Source organism: Setaria viridis, chromosome 5, assembly GCF_005286985.2.
Source record: "Setaria viridis chromosome 5, Setaria_viridis_v4.0, whole genome shotgun sequence".
Taxonomy (NCBI): Eukaryota; Viridiplantae; Streptophyta; class Magnoliopsida; order Poales; family Poaceae; genus Setaria; species Setaria viridis.
This window is the reverse complement of record NC_048267.2, coordinates 34797992-34818970: the sequence shown is the minus strand read 5'-3', so window position 1 is coordinate 34818970 and position 20979 is coordinate 34797992. Positions and strand designations below refer to the sequence as shown.

Sequence of the window (20979 nt, the reverse complement as noted above, 5' to 3'; positions counted from 1 at the left end):
GGCCCTATTTGGCACGGCTCCACTCCTAAACTCCAGCAACTCCATCAAAAAATTCAGCCAAACACCCCAACTCCAAAACTTCATGGAGTTGCCAACTTCATGGAGCTGTAGTGCAAATGGAGGTGGAGTTTTGGAGCACCTCTTTTGCTGCTCCAGAAACCTCTCTTTTGAACCTCCTCGTGGAGTTGGTGGGTAATTACCCACCAATGCCACTGGTTACACAAAAAAACGTTTCATTCTATTCTCTCTTCTATTCTCTCGAGCCCCACTCGCCGCCAGAGCCCCGCCCGTCGCCGCCCCCGTCGCTCGTCGCCGCCCGCCACCCGCTGCCCGTCGCCGCCCGTCGTCGCCCGTCGCCGCACCCACCGCCCGTCGCCGCCCGCCGCCTGTCGTCGCCCGTCGCCGCGCCCGCCGCTCGCCGCCGCCCGTCGCCGCCTGTCGTCGCCCGTCGCCGCCCGCCGCCGCCCGCCGCCTATCGTCGCACATCGCCGCCCGTCGCCGCCCACCCCACCGCCCGTCGCCGCCCGCCGCCTCCCGTCGCAGCACCCGTCGCCCGTCGCCGCCTGTCGCCGCACCCGTCGCCCGTCGCCCGTCGCCGCCCGCCGCCTGTCGTCGCCCGTCGCCGCCCGCCGCCTGTCGTCGAGCCCGCCGCCCACCCCGCCGCCCGTCGCCGCCCAGCCCGCCACCCACCCCGCCGCCCGTGGAGGGTCTCCCGTGTGCAGCACAGTGCAGTGGAAAAAGGGGAAGAAGAAGATGGGATAGAGAGGATGACAAGTGGAGCCTTAATTAGGGGGCAACAATGGCAATCCACACTGAAATCGATCTTTTTTGGAGCTGAGAGCACCATCTAGCCAAATACCCCATTTTTGTTTTGGAGTTTTGGAGCGGAGCTGGCTCCATGTGGAGTTCAGGAGTGGAGCAGCTCCACCCAGAGTTGGAGCCATGCCAAACATGGCCTAAAACTTGTTAAAGTTGAGGTTCTAAAGTTTAGCACTTTAGCAAGTTTTTGGTTGCTAAAACTTGCTAAAAGGTGGGCTGGACAACCTATACCCTCATTTATTGCTTATCTCCCCCCTCCTGCGCACCTTTAATAAGGGTATATAGGTCTTTTTACAGCTCATTAAATGTCTTTTAGCAAGAGTATCCAAACAGCTTTTGCTAAAGTTTAGCAACTAAGGGCCTGTTTGGATCCAAGGGCTAATTTTTAGCTCTGCACTTTTAGCCCAAAAATTAGCTCTTGGGATCCAAACAGGTGGGCTGAAAGTGTAGAATAGCTAAAATTTAGCCCCCCAAAGAGGCCCTAAAAGGAGCTAAAAGTGAACATGGACACTCCATACCCCTCCCCTCGCACACGACCCTAGGCACGCCCCTGCCCGTCGCCCTATCCTCCCCCGCACCTGCCCCTCACCCTCATACGCACCTCTATCCGCCCCCGCACTCTCTCCCTCCCTCCCCGCGTGCTCCTCCCGGCCCCGCCTCCTTCGCCCGCCGCCGCCGGCACCGCGTCGTGGGCCCCGCCACCTCTGCTCTGCCCCACGGCGCCGCCGCCACTTCCTCCGCCTCCGCATCTGCCTGTCGCCCTCATCCGCCACTCTCTCCTCCCCCGCACTCTCTCCCTCCCTCCCCGCGTGCTCCTCCCGTCCCCGCCTCCTTCGCCCGCCGCCGCCGCCTCGCCGGCCCCGCCATCTGTGCTCGGCCCCACGGCGCCGCCGCCATCTCCTCCGCCTCCGCACGTGCCCGTCGCCCTCATCCACATCTCCCTCCTCCGCGCAGGCCGCCGCCAGCTCTCGCACACCCCTCGCTCCGCCCCGCTCGCCAGATCTCCACCGCCTCCGCCCGTCTCGCCCGATTCCCCCCGCCTCCCCTTCTTCTCACATCGCCGCCGCCACCACCCTCTCCCGCATCGCCGCCGCCACCCCTCTCGACGCCACTTTCACCAGATCTACACCGCATCCGCCCCTATCGCCCGACTCCCTTCGCCTCCCCTGCCTCTAACACGCTCCCGCATCGCCGGCGCCACCCCTCTGTGCTGAGTTCACCGCCGATGCACCTCTCACCAGATCTACATCTCGTCCCCTTCCCTTCGCCACACCAGTCGCCGGAGCACCTCAACCGCCTACATCCGCACGCCGCCGATGGACGGATTCGGCGACAACGGCACCAGGGACTTCTTCACCAGCAACTTCGACCTCTTCCCCGGCGACGGCAGCCAGTATCCGAGGTTGGGATCCGTCAGTGGTCCCCGTATTGGCATAGAGGTACTGGACCTCAACTCGCAGGCGAACGACTAGTCGTCGATGGCGGCGTATCAGGGGATCCTGCAATCCGGCGCACTGGCGGCGTCGGAGAGCACAGGGCCTCATCACTCTCAACTGCGCGGTGGCAGAAGAGGTACCTCTCGCACACTCGGTTTACGCAGTGCTCGGAGCTGTGGCGGAGCCGTAGGAGGCCGCGGCGAATGGTCGCCGTCCAGTCGCGGCCGCCGCGGTCGGTTGCCACCGGTTGCCGCCGCCGGTCGTGGTATGCGTGGACCTTCCTCGGCGGCGGCTGGTGCATCAGTAGGCCGTGGCCGTGGTCGACGTGTTGGACGGCAGGGCAACAACGACGACGACATTGAAGACAACGAAGTGGAAGAAGTGTTTCCAAGCCGTCAGGTATGAGTCCTAAACCCTTGATCTCAGAGAAGTGAATGGGTGGCCTATTGTTGTTAGAGTAATATGAAATGCTTGTTCTTGTGATGCATGTTAGCCACCACTTGAAGGTGATTTCGTAGGAGGTTGCCAGCGCCTGTGCATAAGCTGTATGTGTGTGTGTGACAGAGACAGAGAGAGGGGGGGTTACAGAGGAAGAATAAGGGGGTGGTCACCATGCCTCAGCTTGCCTTAGCAGCTTCAGAACACTTGCTATATGCAAATTAGATGCTAACAAGTGATGGATATGGATTTGTAGCTACAATTTTTTGCTAGACTACAGCGACCTTAGTACATTACTTATGAGATAGATTATGCATGTGTATTTGAGTTCTGATGTAATTTCTCTTGTGATGCATATGGTAGAATAAATTGGATAGAGGAAGTTGGTCATCAGAGCAGAATAACAACCTGTTGTGTCAATTACTTGTTGATCAAATTGAAATGGGTAACTACATTAAAGGGACTATGACAGCAAGAGGGTATAAGCTTGTCATAGAAAAGTATTACTGCGGTTCAGGGCTGAGGCATGATAGGAAACAGATATCTAATAGGATTAGGCAGCTCAAGGGAATGTATCAGTTCATAAAAGACATCCATTCCGACAGTGGTTTAGGCCGTGATGAAAATGGGTGGCCTACTGCAACCTTGGAGTGGTGGGAGACTGCAACAAAGGTACTTGTTGATCTATCATATGTGCAGCTAGCAAGGACCCATCTGATTGCAAACTAACTTCAACTACTACATGTGCAGAAACATCCAGAATGGATGAAACTAATGTATGGGCCTCCTGAGTACCTACCACTGCTTGAGCGTATATTTGATGGTGTAGTTGTGGATGGTTCAAGCTCTTTTGTGCCAGGATACACCAATGCAGATGATGAAGAACCTGAAGAGCCAGAGGAGCTTGAGGAGCCTGAAGAGCATGAAGAACCTGAGCAATAGATGCCTGAGCAAGATCTACCTCCAGAGTATGCACACAGTCCTATGAGTACAAGCAGCCGCAAGAGAACCAGTAGTACCAGCACAACAGCTTCAAGTCCAAACAAGAAGACCAAAAGCCCAATGGTCAAAATGATGAAGGATTATATTAGTTTCTCTTCTAAGCAGCAAGCTGAAAGGAATCAGTTCATCAAGGAAGCTGTCTGTAATAGACAAGACAAGAAGATGGCTCTGTTGGACAGCACCATTAAGCAGGCTCAGAAGTTGGCTTTGGAGTGTGGGGTGGATGAAACTAGCTCTGAGTACTATGCTGTGTCTCAGATCTGCTTAAATGACTCCTTGAGGCAGTTCTTCATTAACATATCCACAACTGAAGGAAGGCTGACCTTCTTGAGAAGATATTGCAAGCAACACAACCTAGATTAGGATTATGTCTTTGTGGTGATGCTTTTGTGTTGAAGGAAACTGTCTGTACTAATTCAAGTAACATTTCAAATAAATTTGTGATGCTGTTTGTGATGCAATGTATTTATTTGACCTGTTTGTGCTGATTGAATTATGTCACTGCTTGCAAATTGTATTATGTCACTTTGTGCTGGTTGAATTATGTCACTGTATTGATTTTTTGTATGGTTCACTGATTGATTTTTTTTATTATGTCCAGGATATGGATGTAGACAGTGACTCAAGTGAGGATGAGATCTTGAGGCTTATTGCTGAGGAGGACAGTGAATATGAAAGGCAATTCATAGAGGATCTGCTGCTGTTTGGTATGTATCATGACACCTACTTTAATAAAAGTAAGAAGAGAAAGACAGTTGAAAGTGGTCATGATTGGGTGATGAGAAATCTAGCAGATAGTGTGTAATGCTATAACATGTTTAGAATGAGTAGAGAATTGTTTGATCGTCTGCATGATCTATTGGTGCAATCTTATGGCCTAAAGTCCACATCAAAGAGCTCTTCAGTAGAGGCCTTAGGAATGTTTCTTTGGATGGTTGGTGCACCTCAGTCAGTTAGACAAGCTGAGAACAGATTGAGAGATCATTAGAAACAGTTCATCGTAATTTTGACAAAGTTTTGAATTGTATCATAAAGCTAGCAGCTGACATAATCAAGCCCCTCGACCCTGAATTTAGAACAATGCACTGTAGGTTACAGAATCCTAGATTTTTTTCACACTTCAACAATTGTATAGGTGCAATAGATGGCACTCATATACCAGTTGTCGTGCCAAGTAACAAGGTGGTGCAACATCTTTGTCAAAAGGGCTTCACTACACAGAATGTGCTTGCGGTCTGTGACTTTGACTTGAGGTTCACGTTTGTTCTTGCGGGCTAGCCTGGTTCAGTACATGACATGAGGGTATTCAATGATGCAACAGACAAGTACAAAGACATGTTCCCACATCCCCCTCCTGGTATGTTATGCCTATGTTTGCACATTCAGTAAGTAAACCACTTCGGTTGTAGCTTTTGTTTGTAACAAGAATGTTCGTATTTGCAGGGAAGTTTTACCTAGTGGACTCTGGATACCCCAATCGGCCTGGTTACCTTGCACCTTACAAGGGAACGAAGTACCATCTTCCAGAGTTCAGACAGGGACCGATGCCCAAAGGTATGAAAGAGACCTTTAACTTTGCTCATTCATCTCTTAGGAATTGTGTGGAGAGGTCATTTGGAGTTCTTAAGATGAAGTGGCGGATTTTATTGAAAGTGCCTAGTTATCCAATGCCAAAGCAAAGTTAGATAATTGTTGCATGTATGGCACTTCATAACTTTATTAGAGAGAGTCATATGGAGGATGAGGACTTTGATCGTTGTGACCGTGATGAGAACTATGTTCCTCATGAAGCATCAACCTCTCAACCCCCACAGCAAAATACTCAATCAAGGGACGAAGATACAAATATGAATGCATTCCGTGATCAAATAGCCTCAAGTTTGTATAATAGATCGTAGAGTATTTTATTTCTTGTAGTTGATCGTAGAGTATTTGAATTGTATGTTTCAACGATGATGTAATTGTACGAATAAAAACTATTCAATGTCCAGGAGGAACAACAGCGTATTCCTCCTGGCCGGCGCCTGTTCCTGGCCAGCACCTGTGCATGGCCGGAGGAAGGCCTGGGCGTGCATGTGCCTGTGCATGGCCAGAGGAAGTGGGGTACTGTGCGTGCATGTGCATATGCATGTGCATGTGGATGGAGTCAATAAAAATGAATTTGAGACATGAATGTTGTTTGAATCAATAAATGAGGGCAAATCAATCTTTAGCTAAGGAAGACTACTTTTAGCTCTTGCATCCAAACACCCCATAAGGACTAAAATTTAGGGGCTAAACTTTAGCCCATCAACTTTGGATCTAAACACCACCTAAAGTTTAGATAGTTTTAGTTGCTAAACTTTAGCAAGAGTAACCAAACAGGGCACCCATATTTCTTCCTAATCTTGGTAGATAGTGGATTTGTGGTCACCCGGTGTCTTCCATGGTGAATGCTTCACCTTCGATGGCATCTGCAATGTGAAGAAACTGGGGTTTGTCTTTCCTGACGGCGTGCGTATGGTGGAGACGGCGCTGGCCTTATGGAATAAATTCCTTTGGCCCTTCCTCCACTTCAGCGGCTCGTGCCCCGGTGCCGGTGACGGGCTTTTGAGGTCGGAGGTGTCGGGATATGGAGTACTCGCCAGCAGTGGGTATTCTCTGGGTCCTGGTGGCTCCCGTGTAGGAGACTGCTGCTCGGCGCTTTCGACCAGGTATGGTTGCGGTGCGGGTGGCTCGATACAGGGACCGGTGGCTGGTGGGTTTGAGGTTATGCGGTGGATGGACCTTTGCCTTGCTGCTCGCCGGCGATGGGTGCAGGTCCATGGTCAGGGAAGCATGGGGTGTGTCCCCGGGCGATGCTCCCTCCATGGTTCCTTTCTACTGCGGCTTGAATCAAAGCCTTTGTGCGATGGTGCTTCCTCTGGCTTTTGTGTACTCGCCGTCCTATTCTTGCTCCGGTGGTGGCCTCGGCGACGACGGAGGTGGGCGCGGGACAGCGCTCTTGGCAAGCACATAAGATTCTAAGGACTTGTCTGTTTTTTATTTGTTGTATAGGGTTTTTTGTGTAAGGAGGCTTGGACAGCTATCCTTTCTGTAGCGTCCCAACTCATTGATTATTAGCACGAGTTGTTTTCGGGCATCCTGCCATCGTCGACCGAATCAGTACTCCCTCCTACTAAATTATTATTCGTTTCAGGAATATAAGTACATATCTATGTGCATATGTATTAAAAAAGTTAAAATAAATACTAATTTGATATCGAGGAAGCATATACTAGACTGCTGCTAACATAATAGCAACAGCTATCCATCCTGAAGCTTGCAGTTGCAACCCTGGCATCTGTACTAGTTTAATTCTCCTTCGCGATCCTGTGCCACTCAACAGCTTCTCAGAGAGCCGCAGAGAACAAACATTGCAAGCCAAAGCCATGTTCGCCTCCTTATTCTGCTCCCAGCAAGCAAAAGAATAAGGCCTGGGAGGTCGCCGCGTTGCATCAAGTTGGCAATCCATTGCGACGAGGCGTGCCCTACCTCCAAACCAAGATCCAAGAACCGTAATTAGCTGTTATCACAGAAATAACCGCAATTAGCTCAAGTGGCTCGCCGCGTGTCAACACGCAAGAGATCCCGTTGCGATCCGGCGATCCCCACACGGGAAAGAATATCTAAAACCATGTGCTTCACGAACAGTACTAGGATACAGCTCTGTAACGCGGACGATAAAGACCGCATCAAGGCGTGCAAAAGGATATGCACAGATTAATTTCGTCCAGAAAAAAAAAATATATGAGCCAACGCGTGATATCATCTGCAAGGACTGCGTCATGTAGGAGTAAGTGACAAGACAGGACAGCATCATATCTTTTCGCAGCCGATACCTGAACAGAGCGGAGGGATATGGCTGTTCTTTTCTTTTCTGACTGTCGCCTCGTCCATTCGATTATTGTGGTCGTGTTTTCCGGGTGTTTTCTCGTGCACGGCGTGCGAAGGCCGGACAGGAAATGTTCCCCGTCCCGAGCATGAACATGAACGAGGCCTGACAAGCCGTCCGGATGATGATTTGAGCATAGCTGCAATCATGCAATGGTGGGCAAGTTCAGAAGCTGTCTTTTTTTTTTTTTGCATTTGTACTGGTTGTTCTCTGGAGATGATAACCAAAGCAAACAGTTTTGTCTCGCAAAAAGTAGCATTGCTCATCTGCTTCGAAAATTACAGAGTGAACTTCACCACATCCATCCGGACTCCAGGCCCCAGAGACGAGCAAGACAACACAGGCACACAGACAAAGACAGTGCTATTCTGCACCATTACAAGTTTACAACTAACGCAAGCACACACAGACAACGAAATCACTAGCAAGCAAGACGAGGTCTTCTGCAGCTCGACGGAGGGCTCAACTCAAATGATGTAGTCGGACCACTGCTGTATGAAGGAGGTGTGGTCCATGGACTCCCCGGGCATGACGTCCTCGCCCTTCTTCCCGCCGATCAGCCTCGCTGGGTTCCCCACCGCGGTGCTCCTGGGCGGCACGTCGATGAGCACCACCGACCCGGCGCCGACCTTGGCCCCGGCCCCGATCCTCACGTTGCCCAGGATGGTGGCGCCGGCACCGATGAGCACGCCGTCCCCGATCTTGGGGTGCCGGTCGCCCACCGCCTTCCCCGTCCCGCCCAGCGTCACGTGGTGGAGGATGGAGACGTTGTCGCCCACGATGGCGGTCTCGCCGATGACGACGCCCGTGGCGTGGTCCAGCAGGATGCCCTTCCCGATCGCCGCGGCCGGGTGGATGTCGACGGCGAAGACCTCGGCGACGCGGGACTGGAGCGCGAGCGCCAGCGCGCGGCGGCTCTGAGCCCACAAGACGTGCGCGACGCGGTGCGCCTGCACGGCGAGAAAACCCTTGTAGTTGAGGAGGCAGTGCGCGAAGCCCGCGCAGGCCGGGTCCCTGGACCGCGCGGCGATGAGGTCAGCGACGGCGGCGGCGCGGATGGACGGGTGCGCGGCGAGCGAGGCGACGAAGAGGTCGTACAGGAGCGTGGAGAGCAGCGTGGAGGAGCAGAGCTTGTTGGCGAGGTGGAAGGCGAGGGAGCGGTCGAGGGACGGGTGGGACAGCACGGTGGCGTAGAGGAACGACGCCAGCGCCGGCTCGGCGTCCGCGTCGCGCCGGGCCTCGGCCTTGATCTGGGACCACACCCAGGACTCGTCGCCGTCGGACTCGGGCGGAGGGTGCGACGGCACGACGCCCGCGTCCAGCGCCGCCGGCGGGCCGCCGCTGTGGTGCCGCGCCCGCTGGGGCTGGGGCGGGTCGGTGTGGAGCGGCTGGCCGGCCGTCATCGTCGGCGGCGGCGCGGTGGTGACTGCCTGTGTGGCCGGTGGCGTGCGCGGGAGGTGTGGCTCGGGAGTGCTGCCGTGGAAGTAGCCTGTGGTGCGGGCGTGAGGCTGCTGCTATATAGGGTAGGAACGGTCCAAGGGGAGCCACGTGGACCGTACCAATCTGGTGGGGCCCGTGCAGGCCGGCGGCGAGCACGCAGCCACCGAGCCACGCACCCATGTAGGATAGGGAGGGGAGTTGGAACCATGGTGCCGGCGTCCGCGGGTTTCACACGTGAAATTTTTTAGATCCGACCCGATTTGTATTAAGATGGGTTAGAAGTGGGTGTAAATTTTCACCCGTGGATGCTTAGTAGGATTATTATAAAAAGGTAGATAATATTTCATGACACATGACCCTTTGTACCATGAATTCGATCCAGCTTAACTGGAACCTTAGACTACACAATCACTCATTCGGTCACTCCCCTCCCCTCAGTCCCTCTCCCTTCCCTTGTCCATGTCGCCATAAATTCCCAACCTCCTAGGCATGTCGCGTAGGCCACGTGCATCAGCTCCTAGCCTCCTGTACACGGAGGTGATTATCATGTGATGTATTGTATTTAAAGATGAAAGTTTAGTTTCCTGAACTATTCTTATTGTTTTTATTGAGATGATATATATTGCTTGATATCGTATGATCATATTGATATATATTGTATGTCGCACCCACAGGCGATCCGAAACCTGAGGGTGACCCACAGGTGTAGGTGCGGGTATGACATTTTACCTGTGGATCTATCCGAGGGGGTGACCAATTGTTGCGGATCTTGTTGAGGGCGGATTTTTACTCCACCCGCACCTCATCCCACCCATTGCCATTCCTAACCACCAACCACCTAGTCGTGTATGGTTCGCTGGTTGGTTCCGCTGCCATGGTGCGCCTGCGCGAGGACTCGAGCTGGATCAAGTGATCAACCATACCAAGGCGCAGGAATGAAGCCGACTGGAGTGTGGTTAGCTGTTTAGGCACCACCACTGGCACGCTTGTCACTCCGGCTCTCCGCGCAGCCGCAAGCGGTGGTCCAAAGTGACCAAGTACGATGCATTCCCTAGCAACCTAGCAGTGGTCACACTTGTTCTTGAGCTGTGATGGGTCTTGCCTGATGATCTCGTGGCTGCGGCCACGAGACCACGACGACAGTGGCACAGTGCTCACCTGATGGGTCTTCTTCGGATGATCCGTTCTTTTTGCAAGGCAAAAACGGTTTTTTTTTTTTGTCGTTGGGCCGGCAAGTAGCGCTGGGTCCTGGCTCGGCCCAGCATTACTCGAAAATAGGCCCAAGGAGGGATATACAAGCAGCACTATTACCGTTTCCAGCATTATTACCTTCTGTAGACTGTAGAGTATACACGCCTCAAAACTGAGGACAAGATCAAGCATGATTGAGGTGCAGTTTTCTGCTGAAATCTAGTTGCCATGGGATGTAATATAAAGCATGCAATTTTCACAAATGATTTGCGCAGTCAATATCTATGGTTGATTCCTTGATGGGGTGATTTGCAGAGAATTGGGCATGGCATGGCATGGCCGCGTCTGGCATCAATGTTTACAAGTGGTTACAAGTGATACTTATATGCTTTTAATATTTTTTATCCAATTGCAGCCTAAAAAAACATTTTATCCAATTGAGAATTGGTCCGTGTTTCCCCCAGTGTTGATTCGCTCTGTCTCTGTGTGCTAGTCCTTTTTACTCGCCTTAATACTGTCACAAGCGCTGCTATGACGATTCCCAAGCCAAAGTTCATGTTCATGAGACTAGAAACAGTTATGGGAAACAAAAAAAAAACAGAGGCAAACAGAGGTGAGAGATACGCATCAACATTGTTTCATGAATGAATCAAACAACCACATGACACAATTTTTTTTTTGAACGAATTGGCACGGGATAGTGCCTATTTTATTGATAAAGTAGGTAGTACAGATTTTTACGTTAGAGATACAAGGTTTCTTTTTCCAGTCACGATTACTCTCTGGATAAGAACTGCGCTAGTGGTCTCGCCCCTGCTAAAATCCATGTGTCTGCTTCCGCCTTGATTTGCGCCTGCAGGGAGGGTGCGGCCATCCCTCGATGTTCAAAAATTCTTCGATTTCGTTCCTTCCAAATTTCCCAGATTACCAGTAGGCCCATCGAGCAGGTTACTTTCCGAGGAGCTTCTGTCCTTGTAGTCATATTGATCCACCACTCAAGAGCAGTGGCAGACGGTGGCCATTCCGAAGGGTGCAAGCTGGGTTGCGAGGCCCAATTGGTAACAAAACTCCATATTCGTTTGGTGTATCTGCATTGTGTCTATGTACGAAGAAATATTACAGGGTGCGCGCACAGATCTCGTCTGACACGCACAGCATGCTGTTTCTTTGCCTCTTGGCAAACAATCTGAAGCGAGGAATTCAACTGTTCAATGGCGTTCGCCGCCGGGAGTTGCCTCAAAATCCTCAGGGAATCCATCACTTGCCGGGGACAAAGTTGGCGGCGTACGCCCAGACGTTGTTGCTAACGGGATCGGCGATGTGGTCCGCGAGGTTCTCCAGGGGCCCCTTGCCGGTGACGATGGCCTGGACGAAGAACCCGAACATGGAGAACGTGGCGAGCCGGCCGTTCTTGATCTCCTTCACCTTCAGCTCCGCGAACTTCTCGGGGTCGTCGGCGAGCCCCAGGGGGTCGAAGCTCCCTCCGGGGTGCAACGGGTCCACCACCTCGCCGAGCGGCCCGCCGGCCACTCTGTACCCCTCAACGGCCCCCATCAAGACAACCTGATCGAGCGATGGCAAATGTTCATTCACATTGTAAAAATCAGGGCAGAAGTATTTTTCCTTAGCTGAATTGGGGACCGAAACTGATGGGTTGTGATACTGTACCTGGCATGCCCAGATGGCGAGGATGCTCTACGCGTGCACGAGGCTGGGGTTGCCGAGGTAGTCCAGGCCGCCCTCGATGAAGATCTGGGCGCCGGCCTTGAACCAGACGGCCTCGCCGAACTTCATACCGTTGCGGGCGAGGAGCTCGGGGAAGACGCAGCCGAGCGCGCCGAGCATGGCCCACCGGCAGTGGATCACCTCGAGCTCCCTGTTCTTGGCGAATGTCTCGGGGTCGGCCGAGAGCCCCGCTGTGTCCCAGCCGTAGTCTCCCGGGAACTCGCCGGTGAGGTAGGACGGCGGCTCGCCGGACAGTGGGCCGAGGTAGAGGACGCGTCCGGGCCGTACCACGGGCTCCCGGACGCCGCGGCGGGCTTGGCCTTGGCGGCCGTCTTGCGCATCGTGACGCGGCCCTCGCCGAAGACGCTGGAGGGGACGATCTTTGCCGCCGCCTTGCCGGCAAGAGCGGGGGAGGAGGAGAGCGACATGGTGGAAGCGGCCATTGATGAGCGCCGAGTTTCTCCTGCTACTTGGCTTAGAGCTCGAGAGCTGTTCTGTTGCTGGCTGGCTGCGGTGAGGAAGTAGGCAGCCGGAGTGGAGTTTAAATAATGGCGGGAAACGCTGAGAGCCACCCGCTAGGCCGTTGCATGGATGGGCATATCTCTTGCGATCTATGGTTGTGCGTGTGCTTTGCATCGTGTAAAGTGAGCTGAAACCTGAAAGGCAAAATTATTAATAAAAGTTGAGGCACAGCCAGTCAGGAGACGACGGGTGGACGTTTTCTGATGTGGCTGGATTGAGTGGCAACAATTATTTGGGTGCTAAACATAACCGAGTATCCTGTACTATGCTCACTTCTTATGTTCTGCGCCTACGCGCCATACCCAAAGTGATAGAGGGGACATGAAGAGATAGATACAAAGAAATATTACCAGCCTACCAGGGCTCAAGAAACGTATTGTATCGAATATCGATTACGCCTTCCTAAACGAAAAACGAACGTCACAAAGCATATCAATACAAGAATTTGTATCCTTGTGCTGCCAACAAAAACTTCACTAGCTTAGTCAAGGACTAAGCTGGCCCTAGACTTCAGACCGAGAAGCCCTTGCCACGCCAAACTGCGCAAATGCAAAGATGGAAAAATTGAGCATATTTTTTTGATGGAGCATAAATGTGGGGCCAGGCCGGCCATCTGTCAGTGACACCTATTTTCAAACCTCGTGATATCAGTACTAAGCAACATTGCCGGGAAAAAAAAGGGGGGACAAATCACTGGGTGTGGCCAAACTCATTCAAATGGCCAGATCAGACTAGAAGTCTCTCCTGGAATTGGAAAAGCATGCTGATTTGTGCTGCACCCACTATCCCTTTGGAGAGATGCCGGCCACCAAGCAATTCCATACAGTCAGCAACAGGCGTCGAAGCAAACTGTATCCGCATAACAACTTAGGTAGAGTTTAGAAAAAAGGGTTACAAAGCAGGCCGGGGCATATGATCTCAGAACTCAGATCGATCTAGATTTTCCCACAACTTTTTTTTTTAATTTGCTCCTGTTGCTACTGAGACAAGGCATCTGCAACGTCTCCGATGCATCTCCGGCTCCAACCCGTCATGGCGGCAGTATCCCAGTGATTGGCCATGGGCGCATATTAAAGAGGAAACGATCGAACTGAGATGTTCAGGAGGGTCTGCTGATAGAAGAACAAAAAGGCATCCAATTCGCCATGGGAGCACAAGCAATCGTGGTTTCGCGGCCGGATCGAGCCAACAACGCCTCGTGCATGACGTGGTGCTTGTGACTCGAGCTCGCCGGACGCCGGCGAGGCAGCGCCGCGGCATCACGCCTTGACGAGAGAGAGGCTATGTTCGCTTCGCTAGAACCCGTATCGGGTGCATCCTGGTCGTCGGTTGCGGATTGGACGGCCCTCAGATGCCCAGGTGGTGGACGGTAAATGAAATACCGTCCACCCCCTGATCGCTGTGTCCGGCGGCAAGGCCACCCGCCGGCGAGCCGCGAGCCGGCGAGCGAGGCCAGGAAGTGAAAATTGCTCTGAAGTAAATGCTAAGAGCGCCGGCGAGGCACCCGCCGTCGCCGCCTGCGTCGGCACCAAGCACCGCTGCCTCTGCCTGCCCCGTTGCGCGCACGCAGTGCCGCTCCGCACTCCGTAGTGCGCCAGGCGCGCCTGCAGGTGGCCGGCCTCCATGGCGTTCCGTCGCACGGTGCGTGTGCTCTGAGTAGAACGCCACACTCGGGAACGCGGCCATGTCCATGCCGAACGTGGGGCCATTGTGGATGCACAAGTTGGGCGGGGCGGACGTTGCCAGGCAGCCGCCTGCAAGTTGCCGGCAGCTTGCTGGTGTCAGGTTGGGCGGCCAGCGAAACGGGCCGTCGCCGGCCGTGTCCGTGCTGTGATGAGGTGCGACGCGACGGAGAGCGCGGCGACGATGAGCCGCCGGAGCTTCATCTTGGGCGGAATGGCGCTTTCTTGCTCTATCCCCTCTGCTTCAGGGTAAAGCTGCTGAGCCATTGCAACTTCATGCGTAAGCCAAGACAGAGGGTATCAAATCTCGGAAACTATATGGTTGATTGTTGTGATTCTCTTCCGGTCATCCATGGATGAATGTGTGCCTCGTGCATGGGTAGAAGCCTGTGAGGTTGACACCTGCTGAATTTCAGTTGACATGCCCCTTGGCCAGTGAGGTTGTGCAACGGTAACAGTAAAAATTCAGACATGGATTACTCAGGTGTGATATGTATTCTGAAGAATCCCCTCAGGAAATTCAGGAAAAAAAAAAGAACACCCTGCCGCATACCGCACCTTCTTTTTCCCTGTTTTTATCTTAAAGCGAATGAACGAACTAGGTGAGTTTTAGAGGCAACTGAATGAAATGTAGCACTGAAATCAACCGCATTTTGATGTCGCTTGGGTACGAATTCAAAGAACTGCTTAGGCTGATGAAAAATGGTAGAATACCCTAAAATGCCATTATAAATGCCTAACCGAGTTAAAAGTCTGCAAAGAGCCTTCTCGAAAAAAAGAGTCTGCAAACAGCCCATCAACCAGTTGGAGCTCCATCTGATGTTCTGTGGTCTTTAACAATGAACATCTAAACAGTTAAAACATTTTCCACTCCAACATTAGTACTTGTAAACGTTCTGAAACCCTGAACGAATGATGTGCAGTAAATCTCAGTTTATCTGTTCAGGACCCATTATCTTACAAGAAATCTATGTTAGGAACCTGCAATCATGCAAAAGCAAAAGTTTGTGCAGACACCGGTTTCAGAAAAGGCTGCCTGTTCCTGAACGTTCTCGTTGCTTTTCTTCCTATAGGAGTGCGACTCCACATGATTCATGAAAATTGGAAACTCATCGGTCCCATATCAATATTTCGATATAAACTAACATACTATATTTTCCACATACACGAACACCCGTAATGTACGTATATTCTATCTTTATTATAATTGTCTGAAACTAAACAGATTACGAAGTCATCATGTACACCATATTTTTAATTATAAATACCACCGAGAGATGAATTGGGCATACAGATTTTTAAATTGACGATGACGCATTTTTCTGGATTTATTCCTGGATTTAACCGATGATATTATTTCAGTGGTACGCAATGTGCCTGTCGATAGTGCGACGCTGGTGATGACTTCGTCCATATCGAGAATTTGCTGGCTCAATCTTTCCGAGATGGGTAGTATTGCGTGCGTGTATTCGTAGGGGTGAGGATGCGTGCGTGTATATGAACGTTTGCGTCTGTACTGAGAATCGAAAAAAAAATCACACATACACCTCGCTAGCTAAAAAAAATGAGTGCGCGTGCCAATTCAAAAACTCAAAACATATTTAGACAAGTTGCACACAATCTACATAATTACTCAACTCGCATACCACACGTTTAGCAGCGGCTTAAAACACTGTATACTTGGGCCAGTACGCGATCTTTTCTTCTATAAAATTGATGCGCAAAGTTCTTACACGTCGCAACAAAATTTCGCATAGCTACCACTTTCGCGTTGTTCGTGCCATTGCAGCAAACGAAAACAAATCTTTTTCCAAATAAATCTTCACACAATTCTTGTAAACTTTGGTACAAGAGGCTAGAAACTGAACCGTGATTCTCGTTACGCCGAACCATTCGTTCAAACCACGATTGATTCGAACGCCCCATATTTGCTCCATAAATCAAATATGTCTGCGGATTTGCTAATCTCTGCCCTTATGGCAGCATAATGCCGGATTTGTATGTCCAGCACCGCGCCGTGACAAATCTGCTAGCTAGCGGATTCGCGGCAGTGACAGGAGGCCGCGAATCTTGCCACGACAGTGTGTGTGTGTCATCTCGCCTGATTGCCTGAAGTTCAGTGGACGCATCAGGCTCCCAACCCTCGCCCACATGAAAGGCATCTGATCTCATCTCTGATCACGGACACGGAGATGTGTCTGCTAGCAGAGCACAAACTGCAGGGTAGCTTCCCGTCCATGCGAATGAAACTTCGCATCTGATGCCGTGAATCCTGGGTCATTTGGCTGAGCGGGGCCTTGTCGAGACACGCACGTCGTCGATCGGTGGCTGACTGCGATCCTTTTGGTTTTGGCATGTGAGGCCGTCGATACCCCCGTGAATCTGTGCGTTTGGCAGCCACTATAGCAAATTATGGTTTTGCGCAATGCATGCAAGAAATTTTCTAATCTGAGAAAAATTCAGCATGTGATGACTTCAAAATTAACACGCGCTTGAAAAAGCAAGCAAATGCATTCTTCTTTTCCATAGAGTAATACCGGCATTATTCTATTTTTAGATACTGCTACCACTCATGCATTGTGATTTGTGCATATGCCACTAACTGAAAAGACGAGTAAATGGAATATGTTTTGCTAGGAACAATAAGAATTAGAATTTGTTCTTTCTTTACCGTGTCGGCGATAAGGTGGAATAAAGAAGCAACCAGGAGCTTTCCTTAGCCGACTAAGCGTGATGCTTTCTCCACACGATCAATTCCATATAGTACAAACTTTATATACAGGCACATACACGAATTCACTAGAAGAATGTTTAGAAAAACAAAACGGGAAAAAGATTGGTGCAAGAACACCTCGATCAAATCACAATGATAAAAGCGTACGTGAGGGGGCTTTGACATCCACTGAAATTTCATCCATGTTCAAAGTAGTAATCCGTAGGCGTGAGACAGAACTTGTTTAGAAGATAGGACGTAGAGAAAGCATGCGGCGAAAAAACAGAGGCCACCATGTTCTAGCGGTTCAAAAGAGTCGGGCAGGAGCACCACCTAATCGACCTTTGGCAGTCCCTGGCCAGTAGCCGTCCCGTGGGAGATTCTCCGCATCCGCCGAATATCCCCTAGGAGACACCGCAGGAAACGTGACAAAATCGTGGCATATGTAGGCTACATTTGTTAGAATTTATCTTGACTTCGGCTTCACCTGTTTGCGTAAAATGAGGCACTATAGCGTGAAACTGATTTGTAAGCCGAAATTAAAATGAATTAGAAGCTAGATGAAGCTACTATTTTTTACTTCACCGATTTTAACTTCACTAGTGAAACTATTTTGGAAGAAACCCCTAAGAGGGTGTTTGGTTCCTCCCCTAAACTTTAGCCCCCGTCACATCAAATGTTTAGATACTAATTAGAAGTATTAAACGTAGACTATTTACAAAACCCATTACATAAGTGGAGGCTAAACGGCGAAACGAATCTATTAAGCCTAATTAGTTCATGATTTGACAATGTGTTGCTACAGTAAACATTTGCTAATAATGGATTAATTATGCTTAATAGATTCGTCTCGTCGTTTAGCCTCTATATGAGCAATTAGTTTTATAATTAATTTATATAGTTCTCCTAATTAGTCTTCAAATATACGATGTGATACGGATTAAATTTTAGCTCGAGAAACCAAACACCCTCTAAATAAAGTTTAGTACTGGCAGGAATACGTATTATCTATATCATGACCTCTGTCTGGAGCTGGAACTCGTGCCACAAGCATGACAGCACTTTCCTACCTGAGGCTGAGCGAAACACAATTTCCCCACGTCGCAGATTAGCTGGCTGACTGCAGTACATGCAGAGTACAAACATTAGTTTTGTGCGTGCATGCTGTTTGGATCATAAAAAAAAAGGCTTCAAAATTTTACTTAGTTGACGCAGCACGAGACCACTATTTTTGGTAAATAGAGAACTTTCTTTATTTCAATCTCAAGGAAAAACGGCCGGCACGTAAAATCTTTGCGTTGCGTTCGGGCCGCGAACTGGGAAAGCAGCAGATACGGCGAAAGCGACTCCACCACGGCTCCCGAGACGGAGCGGAGAGTGGATATTCGCCAATAGGCAGGAGCCGAGAGCATATCCGGATCCTTGCCAGACGACACCCCACCCCTCAGTCCAGAAGCAGCCGCCGACTCGCGCCTTCCCTTCCTTTCCCTCCCCTTCCCGCGGCGGCCAGCACCCGAGTGTTTCCGCCGGCGGCCACCACGGCTCTACGGTCTACGATCACACGCACGTACGGAACCCACCACGAACCAAACCAGAAGCCCGGCTCGTAGCCGCGTGGTTTCGCGAGGAAGCCGCGGATCGCATCGCATCGGCCCGCCGAATGTACCCCCACCGCGCCAACCCTGACGCGGGCCGATCAACCGAACCACACCGAGACCGGCTTGCTATTCTTAGGCACCTCCTCGTAATATTCCCTCGGCATCTTCCCGCGCGCGGTGCCCCTGCCCCGCGGTATAAAACGCCGCGCCTCCAAGCCACCGATGCATCGCAAACAACTTCAGGTTCTCCACAACCTACGACAAAGCAAACTACTTGCCTCGCCTCGAAACCCAGCAGCAGGCAATGGCCGGGATCATCGTGGTGTTCGACTTCGACAAGACCATCATCGACGTCGACAGCGACAACTGGGTCGTCGACAGCCTCGGCTTCACGGAGGAGTTCGAGCGCCTCCTCCCCACCATGCCGTGGAACGACCTCATGGACGCCATGATGGGGAAGATCCACGCTGCGGGGAGGACCCTGGACGACGTCGCGGCGGCGCTGCGCGCGGTGCCCATCGACCCGCGCGTCCCCGCCGCGATCCGTGCGGCGTGCGCGCTCGGGTGCGACCTGCGCGTCCTCAGCGACGCCAACGCCTTCTTCATCGACACAGTCCTCGACCACCACGGCCTCCGGGGCTGCTTCACCGAGGTCAACACCAACCCGAGCCGTGTCGACGCCGACGGCCGCCTCCGCATCGGGCCATACCACGCCGCCCCGCACGGCTGCGGCGTCGGCACCTGCCCGCCCAACATGTGCAAGGGCCAGGTGCTCGACCGCATCCTCCGCGAGGCGGCAGCGGGTGGGGGGAGGAAGCGCGTCATCTACCTCGGCGACGGCCGCGGCGACTACTGCCCGTCGCTGCGGCTGGCGCGGGAGGACTTCGTGATGCCGCGCAGGGGGTTCCCCGTGTGGGACCTCATCTGCGAGGACCCCGCGCGGGTGCAGGCCGAGGTGCACCCCTGGGCCGACGGCGCCGAGATGGAGGCCACGCTGCTGGGGCTCGTCAGGAGGGTGCTCGTCGAGGACGCCGCGGCGCTGCTGCCGCTCGACTGCAAGCTCGAGTCCAGCATGCCCGTCGCCGCTGCGCAGGACGGCATGCCCATCATGCCGCTCGGCGTCAAGAATTGATCGAGCACTCGAGAATGGTCGGAAGAGATTGCACGGACGATTATCAGTAGTGTTTAACAGGAGTATTGACTAATTTTTGTGTGCGGCGTGGCGTGTTGTATCCCTGGTGATCGAGCCTGCCACTGCTGAATTGGCTGCGGCTCATTGTATCTTACCTACCGACAAAAGATAAAATTAATTAATGGATGAAATCCATGACGACAAAAAGCGAAATTTCACTACGATTTTTAGCCACAATTAGCGATACGAAATTCATCGATCGCATCGATCATGTCTGCCTTACATTTTGGATGGGTATCAAATTTCAACTTGTTTCGAATCGCACTGTACACTTTGGAATACTCAGGGGTATTTGGTTTCAGGGACTAAAGTTTAGTCCCTATCACATCAAATATTTAGATACTAATTAGGAGTATTAAATATAGGTTAATTACAAAATCAATTGCATAAATGAAGGTTAATTCGTGAGACGAATCTATTAAGTCTAATTAGTCCATGATTTGATCATATGATGCTAGAGTAAATGCGCTAATCATGAATTAATTAGACCTAATAGATTCATCTCGCAAATTAGCTACGGTTTATACAATTAGTTTTATAATTCATTTACGTTTAGTCATTAGTATCAGTATCTAAACATCTGATATGATCCGAATAAAAAAATTAGCCCTTGTTTACTTCCCTCCAAACTCCCAACTTTGACACTATGCAAAAAGAAGATTCCCCATCACATCAAACTTGCGGTACATGCATGGAGTACTAAATGTAGACGAAATCAAAAACTAATTGCACAGTTTTGTTGTACTTTGCGAGATGAATCTTTTAAGCCTAATTAGTCAATATTTGGACAATAATTCACAAATACAAACGAAATGCTACAGTTGCGCATTTATGGCAAAATGCCAATTTTGCCTATCCCAAATTGGCAAGGAAACAAGGCCTTAGTTCATTTATCCGAACATCCCCTGTCAGCGCCGATTTACGAGCTTGCTGCGCGCCACAGAAGGCAGGTACCTGTCACGCATCACGGTTCATGGAGCGCCCGTGGAACTGAAAGAGATATTCGCCGGCAGGTTCGCCGCGGATCCGAGCTCTCACCAAATTTTCAGGTACATATTCGTGGGATATGCTCTGACATATCCTCGATCCGCGGGAAAGCAATTGGACTGGAGCCACGGACTCCCACCTCGTCGGGTACACGCACACCCACGTGAAGCTTCGTGGTGTTTGGCTGTTTGCACACACGCACCGATCTTGACTGACGGCGTCCAGTGGTGGACCGCGCGCTACTAGTCAATTTTACTTGGGTGTACATGAGCTTGCCTTGCTTGCCGCCAGGATTTCGCAAATGAGAATGCATTATACAAC

The 20979-nt window shown here is 51.4% G+C and overlaps 3 protein-coding genes and 2 pseudogenes across 3 annotated transcripts; 3 read left to right on the top strand and 2 right to left on the bottom strand.

The window, feature by feature from the left end:
• Positions 1-2135: 2135 nt before the first annotated feature.
• Positions 2136-3635, top strand: LOC117859233 (uncharacterized). Its single transcript, XM_034742438.2, has 3 exons — positions 2136-2258; positions 3057-3365; positions 3444-3635. The coding sequence occupies exons 1-3, from the start codon at positions 2136-2138 to the stop codon at positions 3633-3635; spliced, it is 624 nt and encodes a 207-aa protein (XP_034598329.2).
• Positions 3636-3755: 120 nt separating this feature from the next.
• Positions 3756-5380, top strand: LOC140222892 (uncharacterized; annotated as a pseudogene).
• Positions 5381-7844: 2464 nt separating this feature from the next.
• LOC117854913 (probable serine acetyltransferase 1) lies at positions 7845-9081 on the bottom strand. Its single transcript, XM_034737174.2, has one exon. It carries the CDS (start codon positions 9009-9011, stop codon positions 8076-8078), a length of 936 nt encoding a protein of 311 aa, XP_034593065.1. The 5' UTR covers positions 9012-9081; the 3' UTR covers positions 7845-8075.
• A 1929-nt stretch (positions 9082-11010) lies between these two features.
• LOC117858194 (chlorophyll a-b binding protein 2, chloroplastic-like) lies at positions 11011-12534 on the bottom strand (annotated as a pseudogene).
• A 6153-nt stretch (positions 12535-18687) lies between these two features.
• Positions 18688-19832, top strand: LOC117856988 (inorganic pyrophosphatase 1). The gene has a single exon (XM_034739451.2). It carries the CDS (start codon positions 18784-18786, stop codon positions 19609-19611), a length of 828 nt encoding a protein of 275 aa, XP_034595342.1. The 5' UTR covers positions 18688-18783; the 3' UTR covers positions 19612-19832.
• The last annotated feature ends 1147 nt before the right edge of the window (positions 19833-20979 follow it).